The sequence below is a fragment of the Lycium ferocissimum genome, chromosome 9, assembly GCF_029784015.1.
Source record: "Lycium ferocissimum isolate CSIRO_LF1 chromosome 9, AGI_CSIRO_Lferr_CH_V1, whole genome shotgun sequence".
Taxonomy (NCBI): domain Eukaryota; kingdom Viridiplantae; phylum Streptophyta; class Magnoliopsida; order Solanales; family Solanaceae; genus Lycium; species Lycium ferocissimum.
The window spans coordinates 35,904,125-35,925,516 of NC_081350.1; the positions used below are offsets into that span (position 1 = coordinate 35,904,125).

The 21,392-nt window shown below is 37.7% G+C and overlaps 1 protein-coding gene across 2 annotated transcripts; it reads right to left on the minus strand.

Moving 5' to 3' along the window:
* Positions 1-63: 63 nt before the first annotated feature.
* Positions 64-19,030, minus strand: LOC132030492 (uncharacterized). Of its 2 annotated transcripts, none has more exons than XM_059420146.1 (17): positions 18,844-19,030; positions 14,937-15,170; positions 14,747-14,848; positions 12,957-13,061; positions 12,526-12,636; positions 12,223-12,351; positions 11,935-12,066; positions 11,756-11,851; positions 10,420-10,557; positions 9,523-9,610; positions 8,733-9,337; positions 8,393-8,530; positions 6,390-6,471; positions 4,449-6,199; positions 4,033-4,170; positions 2,992-3,073; positions 64-2,423 (listed from the first exon to the last, which is right to left on the minus strand). In XM_059420146.1, exons 1-17 carry the CDS (start codon positions 18,922-18,924, stop codon positions 691-693), a joined length of 5,745 nt encoding a protein of 1,914 aa, XP_059276129.1. In that variant the 5' UTR covers positions 18,925-19,030; the 3' UTR covers positions 64-690. The 2 variants fall into 2 exon arrangements, with proteins under 2 accessions (XP_059276129.1, XP_059276128.1); XM_059420145.1 differs by having other exon boundaries at positions 12,526-12,639.
* Between the last annotated feature and the right edge of the window lie 2,362 nt (positions 19,031-21,392).

The following is a 21,392-nucleotide window of genomic DNA, read 5'->3' on the forward strand; positions in this document are numbered from 1 at the left end:
CTCAACACTCGGACTATTTCACCTAATACATATTAGGTTCCACAAACACAAATATCGGAAGGATTAGGCAGATAGAGAAGAAATCAACTAACATCCGCTTTGTATCTACCGGAATATGAACCTTGGTTTTCCATAGTTTCAGATCACTACACCACACTTTTTGAGTGCATTTCTGATCTTTTCATAAAGTAGCCTGTTTGAAGAGGCATTTTTGGATGCATCCACAGGCGATTTGTGTCTAACCACAGTCCACAAGCTGTAATGCCTCAACAATCCACTTATAGTGGAGAGAACAGAGACAAATTTACATGTTACAAAAGCTTAGAGATCCAACCTTATACAGAAAACATTTAGCAAACATTTGTCTGTAATGCCTTTTGAAGTCGAAAAAGACTGTCTAAACTCCAACAGATCGTGGGTTCTAAACATTCAAAAAGCTACATCTACATTTCGACAAGCTATCCGGTTTGAACAAATCCTAATTTATCTGTCACCTCCACGTAGATGTGATGAAGCATCATCTGTGGTCAATCTTCAACCAATTATAGACACCCCCAACTCTAGAAACGGCGTTAAAAAATGTTAAACAGCTAGAGGGTAACAGCTGCACAATAATGCATTCACAGAAGCGCAGCATCGGGTTATTAGTTGATCCGTTGATACACCTAACACTTCTCTCTCTCAAGGCATTCACCTTTGAGATTTAAATTTAGAATGATAGTCCTTACCCTGGGTCCCCCAAACCCCACTTGTGGGAATATACTGGGTATGCTGTTGTTTGTTGTTGTAGTCCTTAGCCTGGGTGTCAAAATCTGCATTTTGAGAAACATCACTACTGCAACCTGGTATGCTATTATTTCCAGCGGGCAAAAAGGTCTGATTTATTGGCGGAGCAAAAAAGGTCTGATTTATTGGCGGTTGCTCCTTGACGACGTGCTGCTCCGGTGGAGCACAATTGTTTGGAACATCATTCATGTAAAAGCCGGACGTGTTGAATAATGGCAGTTCAAAGCACCCATCATCAGCCTGAGTGTAGTTAGTATTGTATTCATGATGGGCAGATCCCTGAAAGGGCAAGGTATCTTCAACTGGTAATGCACCTGTAAGGGTCTTGAATGCAAACTCCATGCATGGGTCTGACCAATAGTCCCCAAATGGAAAAGAAGCTAGTTGCGCATGCAATCTTCTGTTCTGTTCATCTTGATTCTCAGTTACCAGCTGCCCACCTGTTTGCTTTTCTCTAACAGGCTGGTTTTCCACATTAAGATCCATTATTCTTTGTGATGGTTCAGCTACTTGTGGATCTTGCCATTGCTGGTTTTCCACATTAAGATCCACAATTCGGTGTGATGGTTCAGCTAGTTGTGTATCTTGCCATTGCTGGTTCTCCACATTTAGATCCACAGTACTTCTCCATGATGGTTCAGCAAGTAGTTGTGACTCTTGCCATTGCTTGTTCTCCACATTAAGATCCACAGTACTTCTCCACGATGGTTCAGCTAGTAGCTGTGAATCTTGCCATTGCTTGTTCTCCACATTGAGATCCACCACGCTTCTCCATGATGGTTCAGCTAGTTGTGAATATTGCCATTGCTTGTTCTCATAATCTCGTTTCTCACTTACCTGCTCTATGGCAGACCTTTCAGAAACAGACAGGTCCTCCACAGGGAATACCCTACTTATCGATGCTAATTCAGCTGGTTGAGAATTGTTCAATAATCTCTTCCGGCTGTCTTGTTCTTCTTTAACAACCTGGTGCTCCAAGTGAATCTTTCCACTTTCATGTGATATTCCAGCTAGCTGAGAATCTTGCAATGTTCTCGCATCATTTTGCTTCTGACTGGTCAATCCGTTGGCAACTTTAAAAGTTTGGCCTTCTGATAGACACTTGACAACTTCCACTGGGTCATCTCGTGATGAAGCATTTTTACTTAGAGAGGGCTGATCAGAAACTCCAGTTGCTAGATCAGTTTGCTGGGGCAATTCCTGACCAGAGACATTCAGAGGCAGGACTGAAGAGGCCGAATTATTAACCACAGCTCGAACAGAACGTTCACCTAGATCTAAATCAGCCACCATTTCTGGATTGTGGCGTGAAAGTTTCTTTGAGACCCGACGAACTGGAGTAGATGACTTACTATTTCTAAATTTTCTCGACCCAGCTGGCACTCCTTTATTACTATGCTTTTCCTCCTCATATTCTGGTAATTGCTGCTCTGGGGGGAAGTTCGACGGGGAGGAAACAGCTAATGACCTTGTAACATCAACACTTTCCACAGCTATAGCTTTTGAGTCTCTTATTTCTGTTGTATCAGCTACAATAGATGAAGTACTGTTATTGGGGTTGAACACACTGCTTTCAGGATGTTCATTGGAACTCTCAGCTTGTAGTTCCAGCGAACAAGTCCCAGAACACTTCCTACCTACATCAGCAACTCCAGTTTCAGAATTGAGAAATAAATATCAACATTTAGAGAATTTGGCAGGACATATATCAATGACAAGACTAATAGCCTGTTTGGCCAAGCTTCTAAAATCAACTTATTCTAAAGAGCGCTCTTTTAGAAGTGCTTTTCAACAAGTACTTTCGGTGAGAAGCAGTTTGTGTTTGGCTAATCAATTTAAAAAGCGCTTCTGAACAGCAATTAGTGTCTGGCCAAGATTTTAAAAGGTGCTCCTAAGTGTAATTTCTCAAAAAGTGCTTTTCAAAAAAATACTTTCGGGAAAAGATACTTTATTCAGCTTCTCAAAAACAGCTTCTGCTTCTACTCAGAAGCACTTTTTTTTCTCCTAAAAGCTTGGCCCAACACCTCAACTTTGAAAAAGTCCTTGTTTTTTAAAGGAAAAAAAAGCACTTTAGCCTTGGAGAGGCGTGGCCAAATAGGCTACAAATTGGAGGAAATGAAATGACTGCCGATACAAAATAATGTTGTATCTCCTATCAGAATTGGAGTTTGAGCAAACTTCCCAACTAAATCTAAAATGTATCACCTTTTGATTCCTCGGTGGCAGAAAGTTGTCTTCCGGTCAAAGAGCATCCTAATTTCTTCGAACCGGTGTCATGTGTTGAGGGCTATCAAAAGAAAGAAGCTTTCAACCATCAGAAATTTCTCCCTTTCAAGGTAAATCAACATACACTCGTATTGAGAAACCAAAAAGGAACTTGCCGAACTTGAATCTTGGCATGAACATTGAAATGCATAAAGGATCTCTGATAACAGACCTCCATTAAACCAAATAAAGAGTAATCAAGAATGAAGTGAAGGAATTCCCAAATTATTTTGTCAGATAGAAAAAGAAAGTAAAGACATGCTGCGAAATGTTAATTCAACGGAAGGGCACTCTACTTGAATTTTCCGCATGGATGATTATATTCGTATATGCAAAACGCTACACATAAAGATTTTCCTCCTAGTTTAAGAACCCGCAAGGGGAAAAAAAGCTTACATAATGCTTGAAATGGTGGTTGAGATCTGGAAATCATTAAGGTAATTAAGTCCTTCCTCCAACTTTCTATTAATCATTTTCAGCTATAGTTTATAAAGATTATACTCATTGAAAGAGCTTACAAGACAGGGATAAATCTCAGAATGGCGGTCCAGTCTGGGAACTATAAGGTACTGAGTCATTCATTTTAACCTTCTTTGACATCATCTTTACCTATAGTTTCGTATAAACTATTCTCTCCGCGTATTCCAATACAAATACTATGATGTGGAATTATTCTCTTTAAACTTGGATAAGGTCATCACTTTCCAATTTATCCCTTCTAAAGCAGCGACTCAGTCTCACACGAAGCAGGCCTGTTTAAGAAGAGGTGCTTCAGCACCTCCAATACATCAAACAAAATTTCATAGAAGACACAAACCTTTCCACTGTTCTTACAGGATCGAATATATCTTCCTAGTACGACCAACAAGATATATACACAAGCTGAATAGCAGTGACATGGAGAACAGGAGTTATCAAACACGTAGCACGAATAGATTTGATGGGAAACACAGGTGGGAGATCCAGAATGTGCAGACTTACAGAATCATCCTTCATTGTTGAATCCGGATCCCTTTTGGTAGGTCTCATAGCACAACTTCTGATGTCTCCAGTTTGCAGATAGCGCATAACATCCTTTTTGGAGCGAAATACATATCCATGCACTGGATCCGTGTAAAACTGCAATGACAAAGTTAACTTAAAATTCTCACTACAAAATACTAATGCAGCATTCTGTGTCTGCCACATAAGCAGCGATATAACCCTTCTCTAGAAGCACCCTTTCTCATGCATATATCCCATCTCTGCATAATGGTGTAAAACAGACTTCTTTTTTTATAAATTAGTAGGTGTAAAACAGACTGCTTAAATAGGATGATGTGCATGAGAAAGAGAGGGCGAGAGAAGCCTGCAGGGGGGAGAGGGAAAACAGGAATGCTGAGGAAGAAAGAGAATACCGGGTCCTTTTTTATCCCACGAGTGGTATTTCTCATTCTGAATTCCGTTTTCCAGCCTGGTGGTAATTCATCCACTGAAGCTTCTCTCCTCAGAAAAGACCGATCAGAATTGTAAGTTCCTACTGATGGATTTTTGTTCCTGGCAAGTATTTCCTTTTCCCAGCCTGGAGGTATATCATCCAGTGACCCAGAGTTGCCAGTTCCTACTGTCGGATCTTTGTTCTGGGTAAGCATTTCATTTTCCCACCCTGGTGGTAATTCATCTGCTGAAGCTTCTATTCTCAGAGAAGCCTGATTAGAATTGCCAGTTCCTATTGTAGGATCTTTGTTGTAGGCAAGTATTTCATTCTCCCAACCCGGGGGTATTTCATCCAGTGAAAATTTTCTGCTCAGAGAAGCCTGATTAGAATTGCCAGTTCCTACTATAGAATCTTTGTTCTGGGCAGGTATTACATTCTCCCAGCCTGGGGGTATTTCATCCAGTGAAAATTTTCTGCTCAGAAAAGCATGATCAGAATTGCCAGTTCCTACTATAGGATATTTGTTCTGTCCGAGTATTTCCTTTCCCCGGCCTGGTGGTGTTTCATCCAGTGAACCTTCTCTGCTCAAATAAGCCTGACCAGAATTGCTAGTTGCTAATGTCGGATCTTTCTTCTGGCTAAGTATTTCCTTTCCCAAGCCTGGTGGTAATTCATCCCCAGAAGCTTGTCTGCTCAGAGAAGCATGATCAGAATTGCCAGGTCCTCCTGTTGGATCTTTGTTCAGGTTAAGTATTTCCTTTTCCAAGCCTGGTGATAATTCATCCACTGACGCTTTTCTGCTCAGAGAAGCCTGATCAGAATAGCCAGTTCGTTTCTTGGTAGACCTTTCTGAAACAGACCGGTCCTCCGCAGGGAGTACCCTACTTTCTGATTCTAATTCAGCTGGTTGTGAATTGTTAAATAATCTCTTCTGACTGTCTTTTTCTTCTTTCGCCAGCTCAACTGTAGGCCTTTCTTTAACCAACTGGTGCTCCAAGTGAACCTTTCCGCTGTCATGTGATATTCCAGCTGGCTGAGAATCTTGCAATATTCTCTCATCATCTTGCTTCTCATTTGTCAACTCGTTTGCAACTCTTTGCTCTTTAAAAGCTTGGCCCTCAGAGAGACCCTTCACAACTTCCAATGGATCATCACGTGATGAAGCTTTATTGCTTGCAGGGGGCTGATCAGAACTGCCAGTTGCTAGATCAGTTTGCTGGGGCAATTCCTGACCAGAGACATTCAGGGGAAGGCCTGAAGAGGCAGATTTCTTAACCACAGCTCGAAAAGCACGTTCACCTAGATCCAAATCAGCCACCGGTTCTGGGCTGTGGCCCACAAGTCTTTTTGAGATCCGACGACCAGGTGTAAGTGGCTTCTTAGTTTTGGATCTTCTTGATTGCTCCAGTTCGTCTTTATTACTATGTTTTTCGTGCTCATTTTCTGGTAATTGCTTCTTTGGGGGTAGATCTGACAGAGGCGTTGAGACAGCTGAAACAGCGACACTTTCAGCAGCTATGACTTTTGTGTCTGCACTTGAGTCTCTTATTTCTGGCTTTGTGTCTAGACTCTTTTCAGCAGTCTCAATTACATTTTCATTTGAATGCTTTGCATTTATATCAGCTGCAGATGATGTGATAATAGCGTTCGCATTGGACACACCGCTTTCAGACTGTTTCTTGGAACTCTCGGCTTGTACTTCCGGTGAACAAGTAACTGAATGTTTTCGACCTACATCAGCAATCCCAGATTCAGAATTGAAAAATAAATGTATGTTTAAAGAGTTGATAAGACATAAATCAAGGGGAAAGAGTAGAATGAAAGAATTGAAATTACTGCTATTGATGGACTAACACTTGGTCAAGTATATATCCCCACTAAAAGTTGGAGTGCAAGGGAATATTAACTAAAGAAATATCACCTTTGGATTCCTTAGCACCAAAAGATTGCCTTTTGGTCTCAGAGCACTCTAATTTCTTCGAATTGGTGTTAGGTGTTGCAGGCTACCAAAAGAGAAAACTTCCAACTGTTAGAATTTTCAAAGTAAATCAACATCCAGTAGTCCTGAGGATAAAAGAATTAAGCTTGCCAAAATTGAAACTCATCACAAACAGTGAAAAACATAGGGAATTCGTGATTACAGTCCATGAGTATAAAACGACTAGTCAAAAACAAGATGCAGAAATTTCAGGGTCACACCAGAGAATATTAAGTATGCCTATGAATGCTGGAGCTCTTGGCAGTTAGTAAATCAATCAGGAAAATCTGGAAAATACCCTTGCAAGCATTTCTTGTTCTATTTGGACAGAAGGAGCTACAGATGTTTTGATGGAATAACAACTCCAAATACTCCCTTGAGGCTAGTAGTCTTAAAATACTCCCTGGAGGCTAGAAGTCTTATGTTTATTTAGCTGGTGCCATCTATCTCCTATTTAGATACCCCTTATACCTCTGACAATTTTTTGGACTCTGTTAGCTCCTTAATCCTTAGCAAAGAACTTCATGTAATGGAGCCAACAAACTCTCTTTTGTAATCATTATCTTTTGCACTCTTTGCATCTTTGTGACGCATTAATGAAACTACTTACTCCATCAAAAGAAAAAAAAATCAAGATTATTCTATTATATTATAGAGTTGAGACTTGAGACATGCAGTGAAATACACCGCATACATCCTACCCCACAAAGGTAGGGATAAGGTCTGCGTACATCCTACCTTCCCCAGACCCCACTTGTGGGAACTTGTGGGAATACACTGGGTATGTTGTGTTGTTGTTTAGACATGCAGTGGAATACTAATACAATGAAAAGACATTCAACTTCAATCCTACACTTGAACAGTTATATTTGATATGCAAAATACTAGATATAAACATTTTCCCCATTTTAACCTTCTACAGCATTAGCTCCAAAAATGTTGCCGTACCCATGTCGGATCCTCCAAAAGGGCACTACTATTGGAGGATCCGACACGCACCCAGGGGCATTTTTGAAAGAATCCACGCAGCAAAGGTCTCCGCATATTTAAATTCGGATAGTATGATGTGAAGTTATTCTCTTCAAACTTAGAAAACATCTGCATCTTCAGAAAGGTAGAGAGAGTGTAGGGTAAACTCCAGCGCCCAAATCCAGAGTAGTCAAAAGCGAAAAGCACAAAAAAGCGCTAAAGTCTGTCGGAGCTTTAACAGCAAAGCGCAATTCAAGCATGGGCGTTAGCGGAGAAAGCACTATGAAGCAAAACAAAGAATAGAAATGTAATGCAGGAAACGTAATTATAAACAAAAAAATTATTATTTATGTTGCTCTGCCCCTAAAGACAAAACCCATCGATGAAGGTGCACGTGCCTTAGCACCTTGATACCTACACTAAAGCACCAATTCAGGGTTTAAGCGCACTTAAAGCTAGATTTAACAACACTACCCAGATCCCCCTACACCTGGAGTCCAACAGTTGACCTTCCCCACTTTGCTCCGTTCATGACTCGAACCCAACCTGGATGGAGGTGGAGAGTCTTTACAATTAGGCTATCGCTTCTCTTGACAAGTTGTAGTGTGACTTAAAGTTTCATTGGATTCCTTTGACTTGGTATTCCACTAAAGGAGCCTCTCTGTCTCAGAATAAAGCATACCTATCTTAGAAGAGGTTCTTCCTGATCTCCAGTACCTGAAACAGATTTTTACAGAAGGCACCAACTTCACAAAGTTCGTACTGGATTGTAATATGTTTTACTAGTAAAGGAGGGAAACGGCTTCATCTCACTGGAGGCACTATCATACTAATATGACCAACAAGGTTTAGCAGTAACAGGGAAAATAGAACTTATCCAACAAATAGCAACAACAAAGGTGACAGAAGAGCCGGAGGGGATTTGAGGGAGAGGGGGGTGGGGGAGAGAGAAGAAAATCAGAAATGCTATGACTTACAGAACTCTCCTTCGTTGTAGCATGTAGATCTCTTTTGACAGGTCTTATAGCACAGCTCTTGATGTCTCCAGTTTCTAGATAGCGAAAAACATCCTTCTTGGAGTAAAATGCATATCCATGCACTGGATCAATGTATAACTGCAATAAAACTCAACTTAAGATCCGCACTAAAAACTTCGAATACAAATCTACTTATGCAGCATTCTTCACACAAGCAGCCCTTACTCCTGCTAACGTAACACAGCCTTTCTCATGCATAACCCGTCACAGCATATTGTGCAAAATAGACTGCTTGAATAAGATGATGTGCATGAGAGAGAGAGAGAGAGAGAGAGAATACCGGGTCTTTTCTTATCCCACTGGCTTTTTTTGTAATTTTGAATTCTTTTTTCCAGCCTGCGGGTAAGTCGTCCAATGAAGCTTTTCCGCTCAAAGAAGCCTGATCAGACTTGCCAGTTCCCGTTGTAGGATCAGAGTGTTGAAGCAATTCCTGACCACAGACATTCGGGGAGAGGCTCGGAGAGGCAGATTTGTCAACTACAGCTGGAAGAGCATGTTCATCCAGATCTAAATTCGCAGCTGCTTCTGGATTTTGACCTGCAAGTCTTTTGGACGCCCGACGACCAAGGTTAAGTGACTCTCTATTTCTAGATTTGCTTGACTGCTGCTTCGCTGCTTTATCACTTTGCTTTTCCGGCTCATTTTCTGGTACTTGCTTCTCAGGGAGGAGATCTGACTGGGTGGAAACCGCTGATGGCTGTTTAACATCAACACTTACAGGTTCTATTTCAGCATCTTCGATTAAATTTTCAACGGAATGGTTCTCATTTATCTCAGCTAAAATGGATGTGATGATGGTGTTCGGATCAGACACACTGCAGTCAAGCTGTTTCTTGGAACTCTCAGCTTCCTGTGCAGGTGAGCAAGTACCAAAACTTTTTGCCCCTACATCAGTAATTCCAGTTTCACAATTGAGAATTAATTACCAGCATCTAGAGAGAGAGAGAGAGCAGGTAAACATATTAACGAAGAAAAATAAAATGACTAGAACAGATGACCAGATAAAATAAACAATATGCGTCCTCTCAGATTTGGACAATGGAGCAATATTTCCAACTACAGATTATCACCTTTCGACTCATCATCATCAGTGGGAAAAAGCGGTCTTCCTGTCACAAAGCACCCTGATTTCTTCAAGCTGGCATCATCTGTTGTGAGCTATTAAAAGAAATAAATTTCTGACCATCAGAGATCCCTCCCATTCTGGGTAAATCAACATCCACTAGTCTTGACAATAAACAAATTGAGCTTGAATACTTCAAATTTTCAAAAATCATGTCTACAAAGGATTAAGGCCTTCATGATACCAAAATAAAGCTAGTCAAGAACAAGGTGGAGGAATTTCAAGATCAATCAGTTACACAAAGAATAAACCCATTCTACGAAATGTTAATATGGTGATAAGATATTCAACTTTGATTTAACACTTAATGATTATATTCGGTATACAATATCAGACAAGATTCCTCCTCATTTAAAGGACTTACAACGAAAAAGGCATAAATAACATTTGGATGGTGGTTCAGACTTCAGATCTAGAATTCAGGTATTAGCGAAATTTTTTGTAAGTTACTGAGCCTGTTTTGTCATAGTATCTTGAACATAGTTGCATTCCCCTCCACAATTTGCATAGTAAGATGTGGAGTTATTCTCTTTAAACTTGGAGCTTTCTAGTGTGACTAAAATTTCACAAATTCAATGACCCTCTGCTTTAGAAGAGCTTCTTCAGTACCCCCAACACACGAAATGTGTTACAGAAGGCAGCAACTACACTACTCTTACAGGATGTAATATATTTTCCTACTAAAGGGTTAAGACTGGTGCATCTCACTGGAGGCGACATTATAAATATGACCAACAAGGTTCTGTATGCAAGATGAACAGTAACATGAAAAAGAAGTTTTCAATCCAAATAACAGTGGCGATGGGTAGAGGGAGGGGGGGAATCCAGAAAGATGTAGACTTACAGAATTATCCTTCTTTGGTGAAGCTTCATTCCCTTTCGCAGGTCTTCTAGCAGACCTACTAGCGTCTCCATTTTGTAGATAGCGGAAAACTTCCTTTTTGGAGCGAAATTTATGTCCATGCACTGGATCAATGTAAATCTGCAATGAGCAAGTCGACATAAAATTCTCAGCTTTGAATATTTATCTATTGCCGCGGCATGCCATATCTATCACATAAGGAGCCACGTAACCCTGTTCCCGTATCACCCTTTCTCATGCATGCTAAAGTACTGCATAAAGGTCCAAAATAGAATGTCCCCCTTAAATAGATTATTCGTGTATATAAATATGGGTTTTGTAAACCTAATACATGAGCGTAGTAGGTTAGCACCATACCCACTTTTAATATACCCAGAATGTCCATACTATCTATTAAAGAAGGAAAACTTTATGTCTTTTAACCCAAAAAGTTGAAGTTTCTCTCCGTACCCTCCACCCCCACCCCCAAACGAGATCTTTCCCTCCCCTCCGAAAATCCCAGCTCCTTCAATGGAATTCCTGCTACGGCTTCGACAAGTTTCAAGCCTTCCATTCGTACATCCAAGATTAACCATGGAAGGGATAACGAATCCATTTTAGAACCAAGGTGGTCTTTGTGGAGATGAAAATGAGTGAATGGGAAATGTTGGACAAATGAGGGTTGCTTTCAATTGGGAAAAGTCTGTTGGAGTTGAAGATGAACAAGAAACACCATCGCAGACAATATTTCATTTTTTATTTTTTTTTTAGCTTTGTTATGAAAAGATGCACATTTTCTAATTTTTATGTTTTCAATTAATCCTTTTCTAACTTTCTCTTTCCTAATGATGAAAAAAATAAATTTACTCAAAACACATATTGTTCATAAGTTCTACTCAACAAGGGTCTTTAAAACTCAACCTAGATCAGCATATTTTGATTCTGGGGTCTGCTCACGCAATGCAATGGGGAAAAAAAGGCATGCAAGTTGGCTTCTCATTTCACAGGAAACGGGAGCTTCTGGTGATGGTGAGCTAGACAACCTTTAACCTCTTTATAATAACATAAAATAAAACTGTCCACTATTTATTGACAAACCAGAAAAATGAAAGCGGTAATTTGAGAAAATGAAAAGTGTGCATGGTGCTAACTACTACACTCATGTGTGGGTTAGCAAAACCCTTTATACACACAAACACAAGCATACATATATATCAATATATGGATGGATCAATGGATAGATAGGTAGATAGACAGACAGACAGATAGATAGATAGATAGATAGAGAGAGAGAGAGAGAGAGAGAGAGAGAGAGAGAGAGAGGAAAAAGGAGAAATACCGCGTCTTTCCTTGTCCCACGACCATTTTGTCGAGTTATGACTTCTTTTTTCCAGCCAGGGGGTAATTCATCCACTGAATTGCAGTTAACTGCAGCCTAAATGTTACTACAAAAATCAGCAACCCATGGTGAATAGAGAAGCTATAAATCATATGTATCAGAAGCATCTGAGGTATTACAGAAGAAACACTCTTTGTAGATGGACTGTCACTGCCAGGTTTCTGCCTTTTGGATAGGGGACTATGGGCCCCGTTCTCTTTGGAACCTAGAGATGTTTTCTCATTTAAAGGGAAGTCCTCTCCAGCACCATGCTGAAACAAGAACATAATTACATGAGAATACTTGCAATACCTCAAGGCTACACCCATTGAATTGCTTTCTACAGCAACTTAGATAGTACTGAGAATCAATAAATCCATAGTGAACTAAACAATCAAATCTTTTCAGAGGTATCTTGAGTATATTACAGAGGGAGAAGTCTTTGTAGAGGGCCTCTTAATGCCAGATTTCTTCCTTTTGGATATACAACTCTCTTCTCCAACTTCAGATTCCTGAGATGCTTGCTGCTTCGAAAATGACCCCTCTTCGAAGCCATGCTGAGAAAAAACATAAATTAACGACAATAAGTTGCAGTGCCTAAATGCTACACCCAGTGAATTGCTTTCGACTGTCACCTATCTGTTACTAGAGAAATCAGTAACCCATAGTGAACTACACAGCTAACAGTCAAATCTTTAGGCGGGGGTATATTACAGAAAAATTGTCATTACCGTGGGCTGGTCAATGTCAGATTTCCGCCTTTTGGATATGCGACTCTGGCCCCTGATATTTTCGGAATCCTCAGATGCTTTCTGATTTGAAGAGGATACCTCACCATTTCCCTGCTGAAACAAAAACATAACTACACATGAAAACATTGTAATAACCCAAGGCTACAAGAGCTACCATCAAATATCTGGAACTAGCTTCCTCCATCAAACTTTTACCTACTTTTCCTATCGGGTATGTCCAAATATGAGTCAGGCTGCCCAAAGACAGATTTTTCCATTTCAAACTAGTTACAAATGCATGGTGAAATTTGGTATCTTGAGAAAAGATATCTTCAAGCCCAATAGAAGTGTGTGCATGAATCATTTAGAAAAAAGTAAAAACTACAAACAGATTATATCATGGTGAGAAAGTTAAAAGGTAGAGGGCCTACTATCTGTCCTTCTCCCACTATGTTGTTCTGCTTTATACTTTTGAGATATCTAGTCACTTCAGGCTTCGAATAGAATTTGTTTCCAGTTGATGGATCAACGTAAACCTGGAACATCAAAAGTAACAAGAATGTAAACTAAAGATGAGGTATGATTGGAGCATTTTATCTGTAAAGTAGCATCATTCCTGCTCTAGAGGACATGGTTATTACTGAGAAGCGGCAAAACTAGGACAACTTCTGCTTAGTGTTGCAGCAAAAAAAAAAAAAAAAAAAAAAACTTATGAGGCTACAGGCAAGCTACCAGAATAAAGAAGTTTCTAGGAATACTTGGTTGAAGTTCCTATGACAAAAAGAACTCAAAATTTGTATGATTAAAAGTTAAAATCATGAAGCTTCTTCAAGTTCAGTTTTCTCTATGATGTTCCCCTAATTATCAAACCCCGCCTAGATGCAGCAGATCACTGTTTCAGGAGTTGGCCTGATGATTAAACTGGTCTGAGGTTTTGATCCATAAGTAGGACCAAATTTGACTTTGCCAAAACACATTATATATATATATATATATATATATATATATATATTTTTATTTTTTTTTTAATCAAGACCAAAAACATTATATTATTATAAACAATGTTCTAAAATATTAGCATTTTTTTAAAGCTCACAGGGTATGTTGCCCTCCATTATACTTTGGAGTTTGGGGTCATTTACCCCTTCGTTAGCAAATCCTCATGTTTGCCCCTGACCCAAATGGAGCTCCATTCTGAACTATAATGGAGGGTAATTTTAAGCACACTCAAAAGCAGAGGGTAAATTGGGACCATTTTCCAGAAGTATTTTTGAAATGTGAATTCACCCGGCCATGCTAGAGTGTCGTTAAAATCAAGGGCAAAAATGAGGCATTTTGCTAACAGTAAGGATATGAATTGCCCTAAAGTATAACCGAGAGTGAAACTAAGATATTTCATATAGTAGAGGGGCAGTGTTGTCAAAGGCGCGCTTAAGCCTGAAGTGAGCCTCAAAACATGGTTAGCGCTTCGCATCGCTTTATGTGCGCTTCAGTGTCATAATCAAGGTTCAGACATACTTTTCCTTGCCAATGAGCCTCTCTTGAAGAGGTGACACTAGATAATTGATATTTCACTTTATCGTAATGTTTTTACAATTTTTTTGTCCATATATTTGCTATTCATGCTTATTATTAGTAGTCTTGGACTAAACATATAATATTTGTATTTTTGCACCATTGAGCCTTTTTCCATTAAAACCCGCACTTCATTTGTGCTTTGCGCTTAAAGCCCCAGCTAACCTTAAGAGTTTTTTTGCGCTTTTCGCTTTTGATAACACTGTAGAGGGGTAAATTTGGACTTATTCCCTATATTATAAACCTTATATAACTAGTCTGTGCACCACTCAACCCCTTAAGGGAAGACTTCTGATCTTAGAAAAATAATCAACAGAAGTAGATTTGCCGAGAATCTGCATTCTCATCATTACATCAACTAACAAATACTATTGACATTTTGGGATTCAGATAAACTACCAGCAGAACCAAAAGCAGCATGACCATTGTATGCCACAGACTTTGTCATCTACATGGAATTCGAGTGAACACCGTTATCTGTTTATTTTAAGCATGAAATCTTGCAAAAAGACATGCTGATACATCACCAAATTTGACACATTGCTAATATTCCCAGAGGTCACACTAAAAGTCAAAAATAAGAGATGCATATTTACAAATCATCGCCACAAGTATTTCAGAGGTCGGTATGTTTCCATTTTTATACCTTGTAAGTCGTACCAGCATGTGTGCCAGATTTACGAGTCTTCAACTCAACTGTCCACCCTGGAGGTAACCATTCATGAGAATCCTTTGTTCCCTCAACAATCTGATAATAACATGTGACAGAACTTAGAAGATAGGAACCACGTAGCAAAAAAGTAGAACGTAAGAGTTACTTTACCTTCAGAACTCACCTGACTAACATTGTTCTCAGAGCAGCTCTTATCTTGATTATTCATATGACTAACATTGTTCTCGGAACAGCTCTTATCTTGATTATTCATTTGACTAACATTGTTCTCAGAGCAGCTCTTATCTTGATTATTCACTGCTTGAGTCACATCATGGCAAGAATCTTTTGTGTTCATGTACCGAGTCACTTCCTTCTTGGAATAAAACTTTTTCCCAGTCTCCACATTTGTATAGTACTGAAAGAGAAATGACAACAATATGTGATGCAAGCCACATAAGCAGAAAGACTATGCACTTGTTACATGATATCATTTAACGGTGGTTGATTCTCTATTACACAGGCAACAACCTTTTATAATGCAGATTCTAATGTTGCAACATCACTGCATACATCAAGATTAGCGAAGACAATACGGGAACACAATTATGCTCTTTATGAAACATATCCAGAAAGAGTTCCAAGACCGGGGAAAGTTTTAATTCCTAAAGAAAATAACATTATGTTAGATCCATCAACAACATACCCAGTATAATCCCACCAGGTGGGGTCTGGGGAGGGTAGAGTGTAGGCTATGTTAGATCCATCATTCTTATAAATTGAGTCAACAAGTTGATGCCATGTTTTTAGCATTTAGCCAGATACACATGTTGGATGATAAGATGTATGTGACACGCAGATAATTTTCAAATAAATCAAAGACTGATAATTTATAACATAAGGATAATGGCCAATTAAATCAATCAATCAACTACCTGCCCATCCCATATTCGTTGCGGTCGAATATATGATTCATCTATAACCATTCCCAACTATTCGTCTTTGTTACATTCCAATACTATTTTTCTACATTTTAAGGCAAAGTAGGGGTTTTGTAAAAGTGGAGGTTCTCTAACTCTCACTTATTGCTACACCTCTACTCTGAGTCTCTGACATAGAAATTTCTAACCAAACTAAAAAGATTCTGGCCTTAATACCAACTAGTAGTTGGTAATTTGGTATGCATGTATGGATCCTTTTCTTCCAGGTTTTAGCTATGCCTACACGGATACCGAGAGACCATTATTGTACTCACCTCATAAACTTAATTTTATAAAAGAAGAAAGAAAAACCTTGAATCCCACTCGCCCACCTAAAGCTGCAACACAAAATCTACAACGGGGCAAATTGACTTAAAACGCTGTATTTGGCTATTTGCTATGCAGAGCAGAATGATACTCGAGTAACACAACTGATAAACCATTCAATAAAAAGGGTAATATCAAGATTGTACATGGAAGTAGTTTACCAAGTTGATCATGCCCAAAAATAACAATAACAATGCTAATATCCCCATTTTGAATAACCCTATCAAAAAGTGAACTTCAATTGAATTTCTTAACCTTTCCTCAAACCAAAAAAAAAAAAAAAGTGAACTTTAAATCGGAGTTGAAGAAATGACAGGGAAATTGAGCTAAGGAGCTGGCCCAGCATAATATCGGTCGATGCCCCCGCAAAAATGAGCAAAAGCAAAACAACAACAATAATATCCAAATTTTGGATAACCCGTGAAAATTTACGGCAAACACATTTGGATTTGAATAAAATATCCCAAAACAAACACAATAACAGCAACAATTTCCTAATTCTTTTAATAATCCCATGAAAAATTCAATAGACCCGTTTGTAATTAACAACAAAATCGACAGACTACGTACTTATAAGATTCAAACTTGAAAAAATGATGAGTAAAATTTAGCTAAATAAGTTCACATGCAAATCGTTTACCAAGTTGATCACGCCCAAAAATAACAATAACGACGCTAATATCCCCATTTTGAATAAACCCATCAAAAAGTAACCTAGACTCATCTGGAATTAACTACAGAATTGGCTCATCATCAACTTTAAATCGAATTCCCTTAAGCTTTCATCAAAAAAATGGTATTGAAGAAATGACAGTGAAATTGAACTAAAGAGCTGGCTCAGCATATATCAGTCGATGCCCTAAAAACAAAAGGGCAAAACAATAACAATTTCGGATAACCCATTTGGATTTTCACATCATTTCCAAGAAAAACACACAATAATGACAACAATATCCTAATTTTAGTAATCATCCCATGAAAACTTCAACTAGTTAACCACAAAACTGACTAATTACGCACTTTCAAGATTCAAAATAGAAGAAATGATGAGCGAAACTTACTAATTGAGCTAAATAAGTTACAATTTTTACCTTGATTTTTCTACCGTTTGTTACTTCTACCACAAACCCATTTGGATTTGAACACAATATCCAAAAAACACACAATCACAGCAACAATATCCAAATTCTTTTAATCAACCAATGAGAAATTCAATCGGAGAAGGGCCAAATATACCCCTGTACTATCGGAAAAGGGCCAAATATACCCCTCGTTATACTTTCGGTATAAATATACCTCTGCCGTTATACTTTCAGTCCAAATATACCCCTCCTCCGTTAAAATTGTCCAAGGTGGACACTATATCTGACGTGGCACTGACAACTCAGTGAGGTGGACCCTGGACACGACGTGGCATGCCACCTCACCACCCAACCCATTTATCCCTCTCTATCCACCACTGCTCCTCCACTTGGGGCAGGAGAGGTAGCGGCGACGATGATGCAATGTCACTCAACCGTTTTCCCCTTTCGACGATCTTTCCCTCTGTTCCGTTGGATTGTAATGCCGAGAAGATAAAAGCTTGTGAAAGGATTGAAAAGGACAAGGAACTAATTATGCAACGGGAAAACGTAAGGAAATAATTTTACTGATTTTGAAAGAAGTAGATTGGAATGTAATCCCCCATTTAGTACTTACTATATATAGACTTTATGCTGCAGTGGACTTAAGGCGGCGGAGACCGGCATCCATTGACAAGAACATGGCCAAGGAAACAGAAGAAGCGTGTACCCTGTAACAAGGAAATTGACATTGCATCCTCGTCGCCGCTACCTCTGTCACCGCAAAGCGGAGGAAACAGGTGGCGGGAGGGGTGGTCAGGTGGCTTTCCACGTGGTGTCCACCTCACCGAGTTGTCAGTACCACGTCAGAACTAGTGTTCACCTTGGACAATTTTAACGAAGGAGGGGTATATTTGGACTGAAAATATAACGGCAGGGGTATATTTATACCGAAAGTATAACGAGGGGTATATTTGGCCCTTTTCCGAAATTCAATAACGCCCATTTGTATTTAACCACAAAATGGACTGATTATGTACTTGAAAGGGTAATATCAAGATTGTACATGTAAGTGGTTTACCAAGTTGATCATGCCCAAATATAACAATTTTCCTTAACCTTTCCTCCAAAGGAAAAAAAAATGAACTTTAAATCGAAATTGAAGAAATGACAGTGAAATTGAGCTAAAGACAACATATGTCAATCAATGTCCCAAAACAAAAAGAGCAAGAAAACAACAATAGTATCCCAATTTTAGATAGACCCATGAAAAATATCCTAATATTTTTAATCATCCAATGAAAAATTCAATAAACCCATTTATAGTTACCCACAAAATTGACTAATTATGTTAAAATTGGAGAAATGATGAGTAAAATTTAGCTAAATAAGTCCATTTTTTACCTTGAAAAAAATTACCCCAAACCCATTTGGATTTGAACACAATATCCAAGAAAAACACATAATATCCAATTTCTTTTAATCATCCAATGAAAAAATTCAATAACCCCATTTGTAATTTAACCACAAAAATAGACTGATTATAAAGATTCAAACTTGAAGAAATATAAGAGCAACAATATCCCGTGCAAAATTCAATAGACCTGTGTTTGTAGTGTTAAAATTGAGGTCTAGATTATGTAGTTTCAAGATTCAAAACATTAGAAGAACTGATAAAGAGTAAATTTTACTAGTAGTAAATAAGGTTTCAATTTATTTTTACCTTGATTTTTCTACCGTTAGATACTTTGAGATCCTCAGTATAGCCAGGTGGAGGCCAATCCGATGAATCTCGGACGTCCATTTTCGCCGGAATCTGGTACCGATTTTGTTGAGTATGTCGAGGTTGAGTGGGGGTCAATAGAGGCTGTTTTGTAAAGACTCAAGTATGTGGAAAAGGTTATGTTAGGCAACTGGGACTATTTCCTAGTGGAGAAAACACGTGTCAAATATATTTTCCTTTAAATTTACTGCAGTAACAAAATAGTAATACTATTGGTGGTCGTTGGGTGCATGGCCAAAATTATCCCGGGATTAATTTATCCCATATCTTGAGACTATTTTATATCATTTAGGAGATGGTATAAAATAGTCTCAGAGTAAGTGGTATAAGAAGGTATATCCCGGCTTATATCATGGGATGCATTTTATACTTTGTTTGGTACAAGATATAAATTTATTCCAAGATAAATTTATACCTTTTACAAAATATGGTATAAAAATTAGTGTTGGGATATTCCAGCTTATACCTTCTACCAAATGATCCTTTGGAATTTTGCTTTAAAGTTTACTGTTGGAATTTTAATCTACCAGTCTCTGATTTTAGTAATTTTTCTGTCTAATAAAATACTGGTATTGATGGATGGAAAATTGAATTATTTAGAAATACAGGCGGAGTTTGTCCACTGTCGATGTTGGGGTGGGTGAGTGGTTGGGGATCGAGGAGGCTCTTTTGTAAAGATAAAGAGTATATGGAAAGGTTATGTTAGGGAAATAATGGACAATTTGCTAGTGGCGAAACATGTGTCAAACCATTTTCTTTAAATTTACTAATAAAATATAGTAATTATGTTGGGAAACTTAGTGAATCAGCTAACAAGTTTACCAACATGGCCGAAGTATACACTTTGGTTGTATATCTTGTATATAGCTATGTATATTATATGTATAGTGTATGTATATTTAGTATAAAGTATGTACCATCTACGTAGTATGTATATATTTTGTAAACTCGAAGCTGTATGGTATTTGACTATAATTTTTACCTATTATTTTACATCATTTCAATTTTATCAATACAAAATTTATTATAACTAGTTGAGTGTGCTAACATTGCTTTTTTCATTATCATAGCTATAAAAGCAATGAAAAGTTATAGTTTATGTGTATGATGAAACATTGATATGTTAATGGTAAAAACAAATTGTTGAAGAATTTCTTTTTGCGAGAGAAACCTTCAGTACGAAATAAATGGAGTTGAAATTCATATTAAAAGTTTGACCATTTCAAATAGATTTATTAGCAACTCAAATATGTATGGTTTTCTTTGTTTTCTGTTCTTTATTATTTGTCACAAATTCTTTTCTCTAATCTATTTCTAATAATTTAGTGTTGAACTTGTTGTTAATAAAATAACCATTAGATGAGTTTGTTACCAAATTTTTAGTAGCCACAATTATTGCAAATGTTACTCCAATCTGATCATTACAGTTGATTAAAAAAACAGTTTCTCCGAGTTTCCCACCAACCCTTAAACTATAATTCATCACAACTAATTTGTCTAGTTTCTTATGACATATTTGTTAAGCAAAAATGAAAGAATGAAAAAATAAGAAAAGATATGCTTCTATAAGAGATTCGTGTCTCTATATGAGAAAATCATTACTCCTGTCTGAAAATATTACTATTAATTATTTGAAGACTCGTGTTTCTTTTTCCTTATTAACTTATATAATTTGTAATGTTTATAATTTAAAATAATTTTCTATGATTTTCAAATACATATTTTGTTTCCAATAAAACTAAAAACAATTCCCTAAGTCATAATTCCATGAATTAAGACTCAAAACTCCAACCATTGTGGTATTGGAGCTATTAATCATGTATAAACTCCTACACTAGATAATGCAGAATTTGGTTGGTCATGTAAGAAAAATATGTAATAGTCATATAATTAATTTTATCAATAAGAATTGTGGTGAGATGAATATGACTTTTTCATCGTTAATCAAAAGTTTTGTGTCCGAAATCTGTATTTGGAAAAAATCTTATTAGGGACCGTTTCCGCTAACGGGATGCAAATAGAAAGTGAAATAATAACAAGCTAGGTATATTAGCAATGAGGGGATTAAACTATTTAAATACAAAATGCCCTTTAAAAGTACCATCCACCAACTTTGTTATTATTATAAGTATAAAATACAAGATTTCGCCCAACTCTATTACATATTTTGTTTCCAATAAAACTAAAAACAATTCCCTAAGTCATAATTCCATGAATTAAGACTCAAAACTCCAACCATTGTGGTATTGGAGCTATTAATCATGTATAAACTCCTACACTAGATAATGCGAGAATTTGGTTGGTCATGTAAAAAAAATATGTAATAGTCATATAATTAATTTTATCAATAAGAATTGTGGTGAGATGAATATGACTTTTTCGTCGTTAATCAAAAGTTTTGTGTCCAAAATTTGTATTTGGAAAAAATCTTATTAGGGACCGTTTCCGCTAACGGGATGCAAATAGAAAGTGAAATAATAATAAGGTAT

Bases quoted from the DNA above. Each gene is read 5' to 3' on its own strand.
- LOC132030492 (XM_059420145.1), bottom strand. From the start codon at position 18,924: ATGGACGTCCGAGATTCATCGGATTGGCCTCCACCTGGCTATACTGAG. The intron at 12,640-12,956 runs GTAGGCCCTCTA...TTTTTGTTTCAG, and splicing joins TAGTGGGAGAAGGACAGATA to CAGGGAAATGGTGAGGTATC. The intron at 2,424-2,991 runs GTGATACATTTT...TTGCTGATGTAG, and splicing joins TGCCACCGAGGAATCAAAAG to GTAGGAAGTGTTCTGGGACT.